General features: G+C 41.9%; 4 protein-coding genes across 5 annotated transcripts; 1 reads left to right on the top strand and 3 right to left on the bottom strand.

Moving 5' to 3' along the window:
• Positions 1-433: 433 nt before the first annotated feature.
• LOC6568892 (phosphatidylinositol N-acetylglucosaminyltransferase subunit A) lies at positions 434-2,733 on the bottom strand. Of its 2 annotated transcripts, XM_001995367.2 has the most exons (3): positions 2,590-2,733; positions 2,291-2,536; positions 434-1,626 (listed from the first exon to the last, which is right to left on the bottom strand). In XM_001995367.2, exons 1-3 carry the CDS (start codon positions 2,689-2,691, stop codon positions 562-564), a joined length of 1,413 nt encoding a protein of 470 aa, XP_001995403.1. In that variant the 5' UTR covers positions 2,692-2,733; the 3' UTR covers positions 434-561. The 2 variants fall into 2 exon arrangements, with proteins under 2 accessions (XP_001995403.1, XP_032596808.1); XM_032740917.2 differs by lacking the exons at positions 2,291-2,536; positions 2,590-2,733 and adding an exon at positions 1,720-2,031.
• Positions 2,734-3,181: 448 nt separating this feature from the next.
• LOC6568895 lies at positions 3,182-11,146 on the top strand. Its single transcript, XM_001995370.3, has 7 exons — positions 3,182-3,860; positions 3,946-4,267; positions 4,326-5,683; positions 6,956-7,946; positions 8,410-8,543; positions 8,609-8,937; positions 9,193-11,146. The coding sequence occupies exons 1-7, from the start codon at positions 3,228-3,230 to the stop codon at positions 10,796-10,798; spliced, it is 5,373 nt and encodes a 1,790-aa protein (XP_001995406.2). The 5' UTR covers positions 3,182-3,227; the 3' UTR covers positions 10,799-11,146.
• LOC6568894 (ubiquitin-fold modifier 1) lies at positions 5,685-6,175 on the bottom strand. The gene has a single exon (XM_001995369.2). It carries the CDS (start codon positions 6,019-6,021, stop codon positions 5,767-5,769), a length of 255 nt encoding a protein of 84 aa, XP_001995405.1. The 5' UTR covers positions 6,022-6,175; the 3' UTR covers positions 5,685-5,766.
• Positions 11,147-11,493: 347 nt separating the features above from the next.
• Positions 11,494-13,483, bottom strand: LOC6568896. Its single transcript, XM_001995371.3, has 3 exons — positions 12,810-13,483; positions 12,278-12,458; positions 11,494-12,219 (listed from the first exon to the last, which is right to left on the bottom strand). The coding sequence occupies exons 1-3, from the start codon at positions 13,424-13,426 to the stop codon at positions 11,551-11,553; spliced, it is 1,467 nt and encodes a 488-aa protein (XP_001995407.1). The 5' UTR covers positions 13,427-13,483; the 3' UTR covers positions 11,494-11,550.
• Between the last annotated feature and the right edge of the window lie 1,991 nt (positions 13,484-15,474).

Here is a 15,474-nt window from a genome sequence, read left to right as displayed (position 1 = left end):
CGGAATTTCGAAAACTCCATTGAATTGAGATATGCAATGTTATTTGCTGTTGTCGCGTTGCCCGCTGCTGCCAATTTTCAAAAAAACAATCGTGTCTTTTTTCTGCTTGCACCGCTGCCGTTTTACGTGCACACAACCTTACCGCAGCTCGTTTGTTTTTAAACTGAATGTATCGATTTGCATTGCAGCATATATCGATTTCATGCGCGCACGTGCAGCCAACTTCACTTAACGCAAATGTCCACAGCCAACACAATGTTAAGCTTATTGCGTTAGCACTGCACGCTATGTGCGGCAGTAATGTTAGCTAGCAGATCAGTTGGCGGGCTGTTAAGTTAATTAAAATTTAAATAGTGATGGAAATCGGAAAGCATTTAAATAAATAACCTTTGGTTTAAATTAATTTTAAATGTGTGGTTCAATTTATAAATAATAAGGTGTCATATATATATATTTAATTAAATAATTGATAAAATTGTCCAACTATAAAAATGGCAGTTATTTTCTTTCTTTTTTTGGGGCATGTTTGGAAGCCCAAATGGAATACATTTGAAACTATTACTAATCCAACTGTCTGTCCGGTTCATGGGCAACCTCGATGCGGCGGCGAGGACGCCAACGTTCCAGCAGGAGCAGCGTAAAGTGTCCCACAACGAGGAAGGCCAGAAACCAAGCTCCACATTGATAAACGGCAAAGATCAACTCGCTGAGGGTAAAAGCTGGTTCCCTTTTCACTCGTTCGTAGACTTTAACCGTACGCCGGGCAACATCCTCCCAGTTGTACAGCGTCTCCACGAGCTCATTACAACGATGTGGGCAGAGGACGGGTTCCTCAGAATTACCAGCTGCAACTGGACGTGGCTGGGATTCCTCATCCTCCTTTAACTCCTCCTTCTGCTTTAGATGCTTTTTGCGTCGACCTCGTCGCTGCTTGGAGCGCATCTCCGGCGGATTGTCTACACGATTCACATGCCTATCGATGGCCACCAAGATGGCTGAATAGATGGCTTCAATTTCCGGCTCCACGAGCAGGATTAAACTACTCGGAAGCACTTCTGGTATGCCGCCAACGCTGGTGGAAACGACTTGGAGGCCACAGGAGGCCGCCTCCACAATGGCCATACAGTAGGCCTCCGTCAACGAGGTATTTACAAATATATGGCCACGCACAAGGACCTCCCGCACCTGAGCATGCTCCACAGCGCCCAAGATCTGCACACGGTCCTGCATATTTGTCTTCTCCCTGATCTCCTCGAGCAGATCCCGTTTCGGGCCATCGCCGACAATGATGAAGTGTACGTTGGGTGTGCTCCTAAAGCGTGGAATGACCCCAGCCAACAGATCAATGCCCTTGCGATAAACAAGCCGTGAAGCGATCACAATATTAATAATTCCATCCGCCGGACGACGACAGGGATCGGGAGTGAAGAGGGCGGTGTCCACTGCGTTGGGAATCACCGAAACACGTTTCTTGGCCACACGTGCTCGCAGAACGGTGTTCTCCTTGCCAATGTGCGACACACAAATCGCATGGTTCACCATGCTTAGAGTGATCTCCAGGAGTTTATTCGTCAAAGCCGCCGACAAATCCGCAAAGCCAAACAAACTATGATCCGTGAAGACTGTCTGGGATATAGAAATGGTTGATGGGACAATGCATTATTAATATTAATATAATTTATTGTTATAAATCAATCATATACAAGAAATACACTTAACATTTTGTTTTTGCACACGGGCAAAACCGCTTAGCATAAGACAAACTTTAACAGAGCTACTCTCTGTCCCTCTCTCTTGCTCATAGTGCAAAATATAAAATATAGCAGAAGAAACTTTTAATTTTAAATTGCTTTTGGATACTTTAATTTGACGCCCAGCACGGCATAATGTTAATGCAATTATATTTGCAGACTATGTGTACTAGTAACTGCAAACTGCCAGCGTTAACAGCTCTCTCTCTCTCCCTGCAGCTAAATATTCACTCGCATCTCTCTTGTTTTCGTTTTTTTTTTCAATTTGGTTTTTAAAGTAACTAATAAATATAATAACGTTGTATTATTTTGAGCTGAAATAATAAACAATTTTCATTAAAAAATATATGAAAAAAACCGAAAAAAAATAAACATTTCAATTAACGTTAATTTTTGTACAGCACCCTATCTCGCTCGCTCTCCTCAACTGTCAACTTCAAGCACCCGCTTAATACATTGCAGACTGCAGAGTGATGTTAAACACTCTACTATCTTAATATTATTTATTCTCTCTCTCGCTCTGTCCCTCTCACGCTCACCTTCATTCCGAGCAGAGCGCCCACCATTAGTGCCTCATGCGCCAAGGCGCTGAACGCAGAGTGACCATGCACAACGTCGATGCGCTCACGCAGCAGAACTGCACGCAGCATGGGCACATTACAAACGGCTGTTGGCAGAATGCACTGATTGTAACAGACCCTAATCGGCAGATAATAAACTTTGAGGCCGTGCGTCAAATAGCGGACGCCGCTGCAGTCGCCATATGCGTGAGTTAACACAATAACCTAAACAAATTAAATTAGCAAAGATTTATTTTCTATTTTTAGTTAGTTTTCACCTTGTGGCCAAGTGCGAGCAGCATTTGGGATAAATTGTATACATGTTCCTCGACGCCGCCAATGCTCGGGTAGAAGAAGTCAGAAACCATGCAAATGCGCATTTTTCACATTTATTGCAATTGTTTCCTTCACATCCAGTTGATATTACACAAAAAATTAATAGAAACAAACACAAAATGCACAAATAAAGTTATCTGTTAACTAAAACAGCTGCGAAAAACATATGTTTTTCGCTTACTGTTACTTAACAGTCTGCACTTTTATTAAAGCGGGGAGACTTTGTTTTTGCAAATTTCAATGTATTGGGAATAAATGCATTTTGTAGTTGCAGTTGATTGAATTATTAACAAATTATAGCTCTAATTATTTACAATAAAGCATTTAATATTGGCATTTAAATTGAACAGCTGCGTCTTAACTGTCCCCATCGATATATCAAAATCTGTGAAAATATCGATATTACTTGCCAGCCCTGGTTCAATTTCTGTGGCGGCATTTTGTGGCCAACAACTCCAGTTCAACACCAACAAACATTTTTTTTATTATATTATTTGTGGTCACACTGACTGCGCTTTTGTTTTGATACTCTGTCCGATTGTGAAAATAGTTAAAATTACAATTTCAATGTGTGTGCAGCATGCCGAACAGTGTTCGCAAGTCGGATGCAACCGACCTAAAAACGCCCGCACGTAAGCCAGCAACAAACAATAACAACAATAGCAGCAGCAGCGGCAACTCGACACCAACTTTTCGCCGGCAGCCGCGCAAAAAACGACGCATCGACAAGGAAAAAGATAATGGACAAGGACAACAGCAGCTGCAGCAGCAGCTTGGCGAGTGCAATATTGAAGACGCCAAGGAGATCGATCGCCGGCTGCGGCAAGTTGCCCGAGCGAATTGCATCAGCAGCGAAGACATGCACAGGGTTGTTAGACAAGTCGTCCGCAACGAGCATGTGCTCGCGCTGGTCACACTCAAAGCCGAGGACGAGATGGCGCGCGAGCGACACGAAGCAGCCAAAGTGGAACAGCTGCAGCAGCAACAACAGTCGCAGCAGCAGCCGCAGCGTGGCGCCATCATCATTACAGAAACGCCATCTGTTGGCAAATTGACGCGTGCAAAGGCGCGAGAATTGAATCGAAATCCAGGCTTAAATTTCCCCCCCTTAAATGAGAAACCGTTTACAAATGAGATTGAGGCGCTGATACGCGAGGATCTGCACTCCGATGAGGACGACGAGGAGTACACATTTACCAATGAGGATTTCCATGTGAGTGGAGCGAGAAATAAATTTTTATTTAGGCAAGATAATCGATAAAATCGAAAATTCCCATTCCTCTCATCTCTCTGCTTAGTCCGATGATGATCCGAATACGACAGCATCCGATTTGGATTCGAATCCTTGCACGCCACAAACACCGCTCACCGCCAACGATGAGTCGCCCATCAAGTTCTCTTCGGATGGTTGCTTCAAACTGCCGCCGGATAAGAATACGGAGGATCCACGCATAGCGACGAGGACACGCTCCAAATTGTGCCTGCAGCAGACAACAATCGAAGATCTGCAATCGGAATTTGTACCACCAGATGTGGAACAGAGCGATGTCCTCGAATATGATATGACAGCCAATGATGCCGAGTGGATGCAGTTCCTCAACGACTTTGCCAAGCCACTGAGTAAACTTATATAAAGATACATCTATATCTTTATCTATATCTAATTTATATATTTTAGATAATAGTTTTTTGGGCGACGATGATGATCCGATTAATGATCCGGAATATGTCGCCGGGGAGGTGGTGCCGGTGGATGCCGAGGAGCTGCGCGATGTGAACATCTCTAAGAAGGAGCTAACCGATTTGGTCTCGGAACTATTTGCTGGCCTGCTGCAGGAGGGCATCTCCCTAGACTCCATTGAGCTGGAGACGCCGCAAAAGTTTCTCAGCCAGGTTGAACTGGAGACGGAGCGGGCACAGCTGCTGGAAGTATCGGCTATGCGATTCAATACGAACTTGGATGCTGTGCAACAGCCACTGTTGCCCAATCTCAGCCAGGAGCAACAGTTTTTTGCGAATATTCCAACGCAGGCAATTACTGCTCATCCTGACTATGAGCTGACTGCTCCTCCTACAGCTCCAACACCTGCTCCTCCTCCTCCTGTTCCTCTTCCCGCTCCTGCCTTGGAACCCTATGACACCAACTTCAGCTGGAAATATCTTTCCATAAGCAAACACTTTTTTGCAGAATACGAGCAACAATTTGAGCAACTACGTCACTTGAAGCCTCCACCAGCTGGCCCAACACCAAGTAGCCCTGTCAAAGGCTTCACCCTGGAGCAGCATGATCTGCTCCAGCAACAGCTACGCATTCACACCCAAATGTTAACCCAATCCTTCCTGCAAACCTATTCGCATCCATTGCTCTACTCCTTTGCCGAGCAACCCAAGCAGATGCTGCTTGAGCTGCAACACAGATCAACGCAGGATGCCAGTTTCCGCTGCTGGAATCTAAGTACAGCCGTTGAACTCATCCAGAAATGGGAACGGGATCTCAATAGTGATGAGTTCGAGGAACAAAATAAGACCATGATGCAGTTCATCAATAAGGAAACGGATTTAACGGAAGGACATGCACGTCAGGTGCCACGCCTGCCGCCACGCATTATGGATCTGATGCTGGATAGCCAGGTCTTTATGTACCCACAATATCTGCCCAGGATAGCCTTCCAGCCAAGGCGTTTACAATTTACAGTTTATGCTCCGGCTGAGTATCAACTGATTGCCATGGGCTTGGAGAAGCATCTGAATGCGATCAAGGCAAGCGGGCAACCACTACGCAAGGGTGCAGATCCCGTGTGCCTGGCCTGCAAGCGCATGGCCAAGGATCTGCTCCACGGCAAGCAACCGAGAAGGTTGTTCGTCAAAGTGAAAGAACTCTGCGATATGGCGACATACAATCCCGTCAAATATTATTTTGAGCATGGACGTGCACCGCCCATCAAGCAAATCCTGTGGGGCTTCGAGGGCGGACTGGTGCGCACGCCGCGGGAACAGCCCGAAATCCTGCCCAGTGCCTGGAAATATTACATTGAGGTGAGTTCAAGATTTTTTTTTTTTTAGCATATTTTTCATTGTTTTCCTGATTAAATCTCGTGCTAAGTGGTAAATGAATTTAGCTAATGGCCAACACGATCTCTGGGTATCAGCCTGAGTTCGGAGCCATGCTTGAGGAACACATTTCCCGCCGTTTGTTGCGGACTAATCCCGATTCCATCGTCTGTGATTATTGCACTCGTTTCTGGGGGCACTTTGAACTCCTCTGAGGCGAATTTGAGTACGGCTGTGAATGGCGTCGCCTCCGGCACGCTAAGCACCTTAAACGGCAGCTTGGGATCCGATGTTAGCGTTATTTTAAATGTTACTTTGCTCATTTTTTCGCTTTTTTTCTTATATCCGGAATGCAAATTTTCTGTGACGTGGTCAGTTTTCTTTTTGTTGCTATTTCCGCCAGCTGTTATTGCTGCTGCTGCTGCTGTTGTCGCTCCTCTCTTTATTCTCTCTTTACTCTGCTTACTGCTGCACCCAGTGGCACATAAAAAGTTAACATTAATTAGTTATTTCTATTTTAATTGAGGAAAACAAATTTAATTTCTTTTTGGCACTTACGCTTTGCGATATGCAAAAACAAGCACGCAATGTATCGTGTAATGTGTTTGTTATCGATAGAAGTTGAAGCCAGTACTGTTTTATTTTTGTAGCTGCGGCTGTACTCACGAGCAAAAACGGCTAAAAATAGCGGAATGTATGTGTGTCTAAAATGTGAATTAAATTGTAGCTGAATATGCAACATAATAGCTGCAAATAAGGTGTATTGATATTTTTTTTTATCTCTAAATATGTCGCTGATATTCAAATGTGTATACAAATCATAACTAAATTTACTGCCAAGACCGCTAAGCATGCAACTGTTTAGAACGATTGTTCTTATATTTTGTTTTGTATGCCCTACAGCAGCTCGTGCTATCGATAACCATCAACACTGTTAATAGTTATTGTTGGTATTTTTGTTTACCCGTGCTATCGATAAATATTTTATTTTTATAAAATGCAAAAATTTTAATTATACGCTAAACAAATTGTTGCACTAAAGCGTAATTTTTGTTTTTTTTTCTCTAATTTTTATCTAATGTTTTTGTTCTCTCAAAAAGCAAGTGCTATCGCAACACTGTTTGCGATGGTTGGTATTTTTTTGCTTAATCGTGCTATCGATAACACAATAACAATCCAAATGTTTACAAAATGCAGAAATTGAAAATATACGCTAAATAATTGATTTGCGTTAAAACGTAATTTGAATTATTGCAGAAAAACTGGTGCAACAAGAAACGCGTGCGTCGCACAAAAAAGGAGCTGCAAAGCCGGGCCTCAACAGCAGCAAGTGCGTCGTATTTGGAATTTGTGCGCGAAGCGGTGGGCGAAGTATTAATATTACCCGACGCGGTGGGCGAGGCAGCAGCACCCCATGGCAGCGCTACAGGATCAGGGACACAGTGGGACACCAACAAGAGAAGATCACCTACAAAAGCCAGTAGCAAGCCGCGTCGCAGTGGCAACAAATCCTTCAAAGAGTCAAATCAATCGCTGATTATCAATGTGAATTACGTTTTTGGCGGTGAAATTGGCGCCAATTCTACAGTTGCTGCTGGCATCTCGGCGCCCTTTCGACCCCAACAGAGTTATGCGCAAAATGTGGTCAATTTGAATCGTAGCTGGCAATTGAGAAGCAGCGAGCCAGCAATAAATTATAGCTTTGATCCGGCATCGGGGAAACTGTTGCCAGCAGCCGAGGAGCAGCTCCAAAAGTCTGCGGAGCGGACCAAGACAAAGAGTGCTCCTCCTGCAGGCCAGCGCAAAAAGCGCAGCAGGCCACATTGTTACATCTACAAGCGAAGCAAGAAATTTCAGCGACGTTGTCGCTTAAAATCATCATTATCCACATCATCTACATCAAGATCAGCACCATCTTTGCGTTGCCTGCAACTAATCACCTGCTACGGCAGCTACCTGCACCAGCAGCGAAAGAAATACTCTAATTGCCCAGCTGTGCAGCATTATCATAGAGGATTCCTTGGACTCGAGCTGTACACGCAGCTGCTTGTGGATCTGAGAATGTTTTGTGACAGTCATCAGACAAGTCAATCGCCTAGCCAATCCTCCTCGTCGGGTTCACCACAACAGCAGAAGCGACAGCGTTGCGAGGATGAAGCAAGGAATCGGCGAGCCAATCGCCAGGAGGAGATGCTTCGACACATGCTGCAGCCGGATAGTCCCGAGGAGCGAAATCGCAAGGATGCCAGTAAGTAATTGATGTATTTATTTAATATATTTAAATTTTAATTATAAGGTATTAAATAAATAAACATAAGATTTGTGGGGTTATTCAAATGAAAAATAGTGCAACATTTGCATGTATAGAAGAAAGCCCAGAATAAAACCCAATCAGATCCAATCAGAAAATATTTAGTACGAATTAGGATGCCCCAAATGTTATTCACGAGACACGACACTTAAAATTGAATTCTTTATGTTACAAATATTGTAATTGAATTGAAAGGTTTTGTTTAATATGACTATCAAATTTTAATTTATGCTCAAGAAAAGTAAACCAAGTAATTTACTTGAATCTATCAATCAAGTGGCATCTCTTCTAGCTGTCATCCGCAGCTAATCTTTCGGATTGTTTGCGCAACTTTTGATGGCCATAAAATGAGCAGTCCTCATTAGTAGAATCTAATTTAAATATCAAAATTTGTTCACAGCCTTTGCGTACAACTTTTATGAGAAAGTGGAGGAGGCGCTCTTGATGTCCGATCGCCTCGAGGACTGCCACAGATTCAATCAGCTGCTACAAACGTTTGATCCCAAGCAGGATAAAGTCAGTGATTTGTATTTGGTAAGTGCTATACTTTGTGCTATATTCAATCGCTCATTCTCAATCCCATATCTATATCTGCCTAGAAAGTGGAAAAACTGCTACTGCCCGATTATCCTGAGCTCGCTGAGGTATTTCTCAATTTTCTACTACCTGCCGAAGCCGCGGAACTTGGCAAATTCTTTGAGTACTTTATGATTACGAATGCGAGCAATTTCATCAACAAGCTGAATGTCTACTTTAGCAAACAGCCAGCGCAAATACGCAAAATCTATGCCTGCCTCAGCGAGCTGGCCGAGCTGCCCAGCGTCAGCATGAAGAAGGTCGAGGCGAGGATATTGCCACTCCTCAAGGGTAATCAATTCCTGTGTGATTGGTTCGTTCAGCAGTTTCCGCAGGCAAAGCCACCGCAGCTGTAAGTGAATATCATTGTGTGAACGGAACTGTACTAGATTATTGTACTTGAATTTATGTTTGTTTTGGTAACTAAAATGATATGTTTTAGAGAGAATATAAGAGTCGATTTTGCAATCTATTTGCTTAAGATAAGCTAAGAACAATCAAGTGTTTCCTTTTTGTTTCCTTAAATGATACTGAATATTAACTTAGATGTACAACATAATTAATTTTAAAACCTTTTTATATCCTTATTTCCCATTCCTTTTGCCAGACTGCTGCCCCCGGCGGAGAAAACGAATCTGCACGAGATGTTGGCCAACACCAGCGGTGAATTTGCGGAAACGCTCCACGATGTGCCTGATGAGACGCCCGTGCAGGGAAAAGCACCTGCGTGTCAGCTGCGTTATCTCAACGGACGCATCTTCTACGGCTCCAAGATAATGCTGCCAGCCAAGCTATCATTTCGTGCCGCTAGCATCTACAACGAGCAGTGCCATGATTTATTGACCGGTGATCCCTTGAGCTGTGCCCACGGCGGAGTCCGTGTGCTCGGCGAGAAGCTGATTAGTGCAGCGGCCGCTGTGGACAGCGATGATGCCGCAGATCGCAGCGAGGAAGATGATGCAAGTCGCTCCCTGGTTATCGACACAACGACTACGACACCGACGACAATGACGACTACAACGGGCGAGGATGAGAACTGTGGCTCCTCCGTGGACACCTGTGATGATGCTGCATTGCGTGCTCATGCCATCCGTCTAAATGGCAGCTATTACAATAGCAGCTTTAACAATGCTGCCACCAGCACACCCCACATGACCCACTATCATCATCATCAGCATCATCATGCACCGCATCATCCGAGTGCAAAGAAGACGGCAATTAATTTTGGCGAAATATCGCCACGTCGACAAACCAGCTCGAATCTATCACCGCTTTCGGGTCTGAGTCCGTTGCCCGCTGCTGCTGGTCTCTCGCCGCAGCCGTCGGACAAACGCAAGTCACCCAACAAGAAGGTGCGCTCTCCGCAGTCAGCTGGTGCTGCTAGTGGTGGTCCGTTGGCACGTCCACGCTACAATCTGCAGCCCATGGTGGTTATCCAGGGGGCGACAGCTGCACGTGCCTCGCCGGCCATTGAGTTTGCCAAGCGGCTGCGCACGCTGATCGGCGAAGAAGAGTCGCTGGCGAACGGGGAGGTGGCGCTCGAGGAGATGGAACTCGAGGTGACGACGCAGGAGTCGGCGCTCGAGGAGACGGCGCTGGAGGAGATTGCACTAGAAGAGTCAGCGCGCGAGGAATCGACACACGAGGAGTCGACTTTCGAGGAGATTGCGCCTAAGGACTCGACGCCCGAAGAGTCAACGCCCAAAGAATCAGCACCCGAGGAATCAGCAGACAAAAAGATGAACATTAAAATCATAGCGCAAGCGAAACATAATCCCGGCACAGAGATTGCTAAACTGAAACATGATCCAGAGGATGAATTGTTGCCGTTTGCTGCCATTAAAATGGATGTGGAAGCGGAGCTGTTGCCAACGCATGTGATCACCACACAATTCGATAGCGATGAGGATTGTAAATTGGATGTGGTCGCCTCGCTGGCCAATTGCTCTGTGGAACAGGATATACAGGTGGCATCCGTTGCATACACAAGTCCAAGCATCAATGCAATCGAGCCAGCTGCTGCCGGTGATTCTTCTGCTGCTTGGACACGGGAGGAGGACAAGGTGATACTCATTGAGATGAAGCGGGGGGCGAGGGATCGTGAGCATCTCATCAAGCGGATGGGCGACATTCTTCGCAATCGGAACGAGCTCGAGCTGCGCACACGTCATCAATTTCTCATGGATTTCCTGTCCAAGTTGCAGGGCAAATAATCGCTTAAAGCTAAGCTAATTTGAACTTCATTAATTGTCAAGTGTTCTATTTGGATCAATTTGGATTTTGCACTCACTGAGACTGAGATCTAAGAACACACACACCCGAAAGTATTGCAGCATGGTACAGTAAAACCTGATCCTTAACTGATTTTTCAAAAGTACCTAAGAAAAACACATTACTCTAATAAAATAATAAATAAATGTAAATAAGTCTAGTTATAAGTTATAGAGCAAGTTGTAAATAGAGTGTAATATTATTTGGAGCTGTTGTTTCGTATATTCCTTGGATATGTTTGCAGTTGCCTGTTCTGGAGATAAATGGGGATATTTACATATAAAAAAAAAATTTTAGCTTGAAATATAAAATGAAAATCAATATAATGTAACAAGCTTGATTTTTGATTTGGAATTTGGTTTCACTTGCAATAGAAAATCATATTTAATGTAAGTAAAAAAAGTTGCCATGTGATCTAGTTGAGAGTGCTGGACTGCTAGATACCCTGTACACAAAAGACTTGCTGTTTTTAGTTTCGTCTAAAATAAAATTCTTTTTTGAACCTTATTAATTATAATATGTTAAAAGACTTACCATTTTTGAGGGGTATACCAAAAAAATCACTTTAATGAGCGACCACCGTATCCACTCAAAAAAAAATGCATTTCACACACACACCATAAAATACTCTACATTTCAACAGACTCCATTAATTTATTGAAAATAAATAAAAATCACACACACGCTACTAAGATCACATATTGATGGTGCCACTGAGATGAGTAGCATCTTCAACGGGCTTCTGCTGCACAGCCAGCTGCATGCAGCCGCTCTCCTTGGTGGCAAATATTTCTGGCTCCGACTGTCTCTTAGATTCGATCTGCTGCTCCTCCTCCTCCGTCCACTGTTCCGCACCATCCGCGACAAAAGCGAAAGTTCCTTCCAAATTGGCTTTGGTGTGGCTGGGTTCAAGGCAAGCTGAATCGCTGCTCCAACTTTCGCAGCCACAGTGTGGTGCCTCATCCGCTGGCAGCTGTGCTGGCTCCACACTGCTCACCACACACTCCTCGGCAATTGGATGCTGCCGCCAGTTGGTGCAACAACGTTTGCAGGCCAACGCCATATGTGGCAGGCAGCAGAGATGAAAGCAAAAATCGGAAGCGCCACGCAAACAGAGAAAAAACTCGGGCATAAAACTTGGATTGATCACCGCATAGACGACAATATTCATGCTCAGCTGTAGGGCATTCAGTGTTATAAATATGACTTCCAGATGCTCCATCATCTCCTCATCCATCTTACTCGTGTCGCCGCCAAAGAGCAAGTTCAGCGAACTCTTCCTCGAGGTCATATGCGCCGGCAGCTCACCCACCATATACAAAGTGATGACAATCAGTATGCTAATTGTTAGCTTCATTTGATGCTGCCGATGAGTTGAGAATATATATATAAAAGAGGATATATATAAGAACGTGTCTTACCTGAAAGCGTTTTTGGGTTGTGCGCGCATTATTATTACCGGCACAGCTTTGCTGGCAAGTCTTGCCCTGTTTTGTCCAGCGACGAAAGGCTACAATGATGGCCATATTCCCGATCAGCAGAAACACAGCCGGCAGCAGGGCCAACAGGGCAAACGAGAACCAGTTGTGTATCTGATAGTATCTACAAAAGTATATAGTAAACGGACCTCAGTACGGATATCGACAAGCTCTTTTTGTATATATAATATATATATTATGTGTAAGATTATAGATTTCTATTTTGAACAAGTATAAAAATAACACACTCATTTACGAATGAGTTGTTCAAAAATAATTAAAATGTATATATTTATGTATACATATATGCATACATATATGTATATTTATATGTATATAATAAAAATATATACAATCATTTTGTAAAGATTCAATAGTTACATTAATTTAATTATGTGTCAATGTTACAGTTATGTTTTCAATATTTGAACAGACTTGGAATTTTATTAAAACAAAATTAGTTGATCCCACTCACTTGGAGTAGTAGAAATCGGTGACGTGGCACGTGCCGGTCTCCAAATTCACCACGAAGCAAAAGAAATAAGGTAGATTGGTCAGCACCGATATCAATAAAACCGCACTGATCATAAGCCGAGCGATTTTGCGACGACAGAAATGCGGAGCACATCTGCTGCTCTTAAAGCGCCACAAATAGATGAAACGATCTAGACTGACGCAGGCGAGGATCAGATTCGCAGCACCTGTGCTAATGCCAAAGAGCGGCGTCTGCCACTGATAATCGAAGGCGATCCACATGCCGCTCCTATAGAAATAGCTGCGAGCCAGCGCCGTCAGCAATATGAGCAAACACGAAACACTATCAAGGCAGGACAAGGCGGCGAGGTAAGTGAATGCAGATGGTGTCATCTTGGGACGCATGAAAACTACAGCATTTATCAAATTGGCGCACAGTCCGAACGAGGCCAATGTGGGCACTGCCAATCCATAGACGAGAAATATGGATACGCTGGGCGTTGTCCTCTGGAACATGCACACATCCTTTGTGTGCACATCGGATCCATGGCTGGTGCTATTGGAGGACGGCCGGGTAATGGTGCTACCAATAAAATTGAGGACATCGGAACCAAACATGGCTGACTAACCAAACTGACTAACTAACTGAATGACTGACTGATTGCTGACTTACTGGATGAGTTCGCTGCTTGTTTATCTAATTGTTTGCAAATTCAGACCAGATAAGATTATCTATCGTTAACGCACACGTAATGTTAATTTGTACGCAATCAAAGTGATAAAAAAGCATCGACTACGTTTCTGGAGGATGACCAGGTTTTTGGGGTAGCTCTATTAAATATTATAGATTCTTTAACTCCACCAAATAAAACACTTCATTCAGTGCTAATTTCATAATATATTTTAATACCAGGCAGAAATAAGCATGCCGATAACATAAAGTATATATATTCTTGATCAGCATTAAAAGTCCAGTCGATTTAGCCATTATGGGGACTTAAAATTTTGAATACAAGATCTCTAAATAAATAAAAGATTTCAATTGTAAAGATACACCACACATAATATACGCTGACATATTATTGATCAGGTGTAAAAATTTTATGAAGATCGAATAAGGAACAGAGAAATTGGCAATACAAGTAGAATCTGATTTTAAAAAGAATGAATATACTCAAAAGCTGTAAGCAGGGTATCTCACAGTCTAGCTCCCTCGATTACAATATTCTACCTAGCTTTATATGGTTTATAGACGATGTGTGCACACCATACACACACACACACACACACAATTATTTTTATGTTTGTAGATATAATAATTAGTTTTAGTTTAGTGGTAAAACAAAGCGCAAAACCCGTTCAAATAGTTTCAACATCGTGTTTAGGTTTATTTTTGAAGTAATTTATTGAGTTGAATTTATGTATTTGTTGTTTATATAGTAGTATGCTTACGGCAAACATCGAGATTGGTATTTGATTTGATATATATATGTATATATGCATATATTATATATTTGTATTTTGTAGTTGAATTTGTACTAAATTAATGCTTTTGTTTATAATTAAATATACGATTAAAAAAACACATACATTTACGAATGAGTTGTTCAAAAATACTTGAAAAATCATTGAAATATGTTTTGTTGTAAAAACGTTGACTATAAATTAAAAAATTCATGAAGACTAACAATAAATATGTATATATATATATAATTATTATATATGTATAGATTCAATAGTAAATTTAACTAAATCTAAACGTTAACGTTAATGTTAGCGTTAATTTTACAGTTATATTTTCAATATTTGAACAGACTTGGAAATTTTGTTTTGTTGCCATGAAATTCATTAAAGTAATCAATCATCTTAAGTTTCGTACTGAATATACAGACAAATATACATATATAGTATATACGTTTTAGCTATATTTATTTAAATATGTAAAGTATATTATTATATTTAATATACGAGCAAATTTACGTGTAGAGTACATTTTGTTGTTGAACTTGAACTTTAAGTGGTACTCGTCATAGTCATTATAACCACACAAATATCAGTTGATCTCCAATTATAATAATATTCATATATGCCTTTGCATATATATATATATATATATTTTGACTGGTATTATTGTAAAATAAACGTTTTTAAATGCTTTAAGTTCGGAGTTATACATTATATATTTATATATAAATTACTTTAGATTTTAATCGAATATTTTATTTTATTTTAAATTCAAGCTACTTTAGTTTTAGTTTAGTTTTTGTGCCCTAGCTTTAAGCACATAGCTTGGCTACTGAGTTTATCATATGATCAATTTTCTATTCGAGCTCGATTTTTTAAAATATATTTTTGGTAGTGTATATTTCTTCTGCTTACATTGTTAGAAACGAAAGAGAGCAACGAGAGGCACAAAAGCTTAGCTTAGGTTGCTCTACACAAAAATGTTAAATATTCAATTATATTTCGTATTAAATTAAACATTTCTTTTTCTATTCTTTTTAGACTAATAACTCAAGTTCATCCACTTGATATCCACATAAATGGATATGTTTTAAGCTTATAGTAGATTGTCTTTTCTCATAGTTAAATAGTAGATTTTTAGCAGCTAGATTTTTGTTGAGATAGGTACTAAAGTTTTAACCCAATGATAATATATATATAAA

Source organism: Drosophila grimshawi, unplaced genomic scaffold (genome assembly GCF_018153295.1).
Source record: "Drosophila grimshawi isolate 15287-2541.00 unplaced genomic scaffold, ASM1815329v1 contig_131, whole genome shotgun sequence".
Classification (NCBI taxonomy): domain Eukaryota; kingdom Metazoa; phylum Arthropoda; class Insecta; order Diptera; family Drosophilidae; genus Drosophila; species Drosophila grimshawi.
The sequence above is the reverse complement of the archived record's forward strand: the minus strand, read 5'-3'. Positions and strand labels throughout refer to the sequence as shown.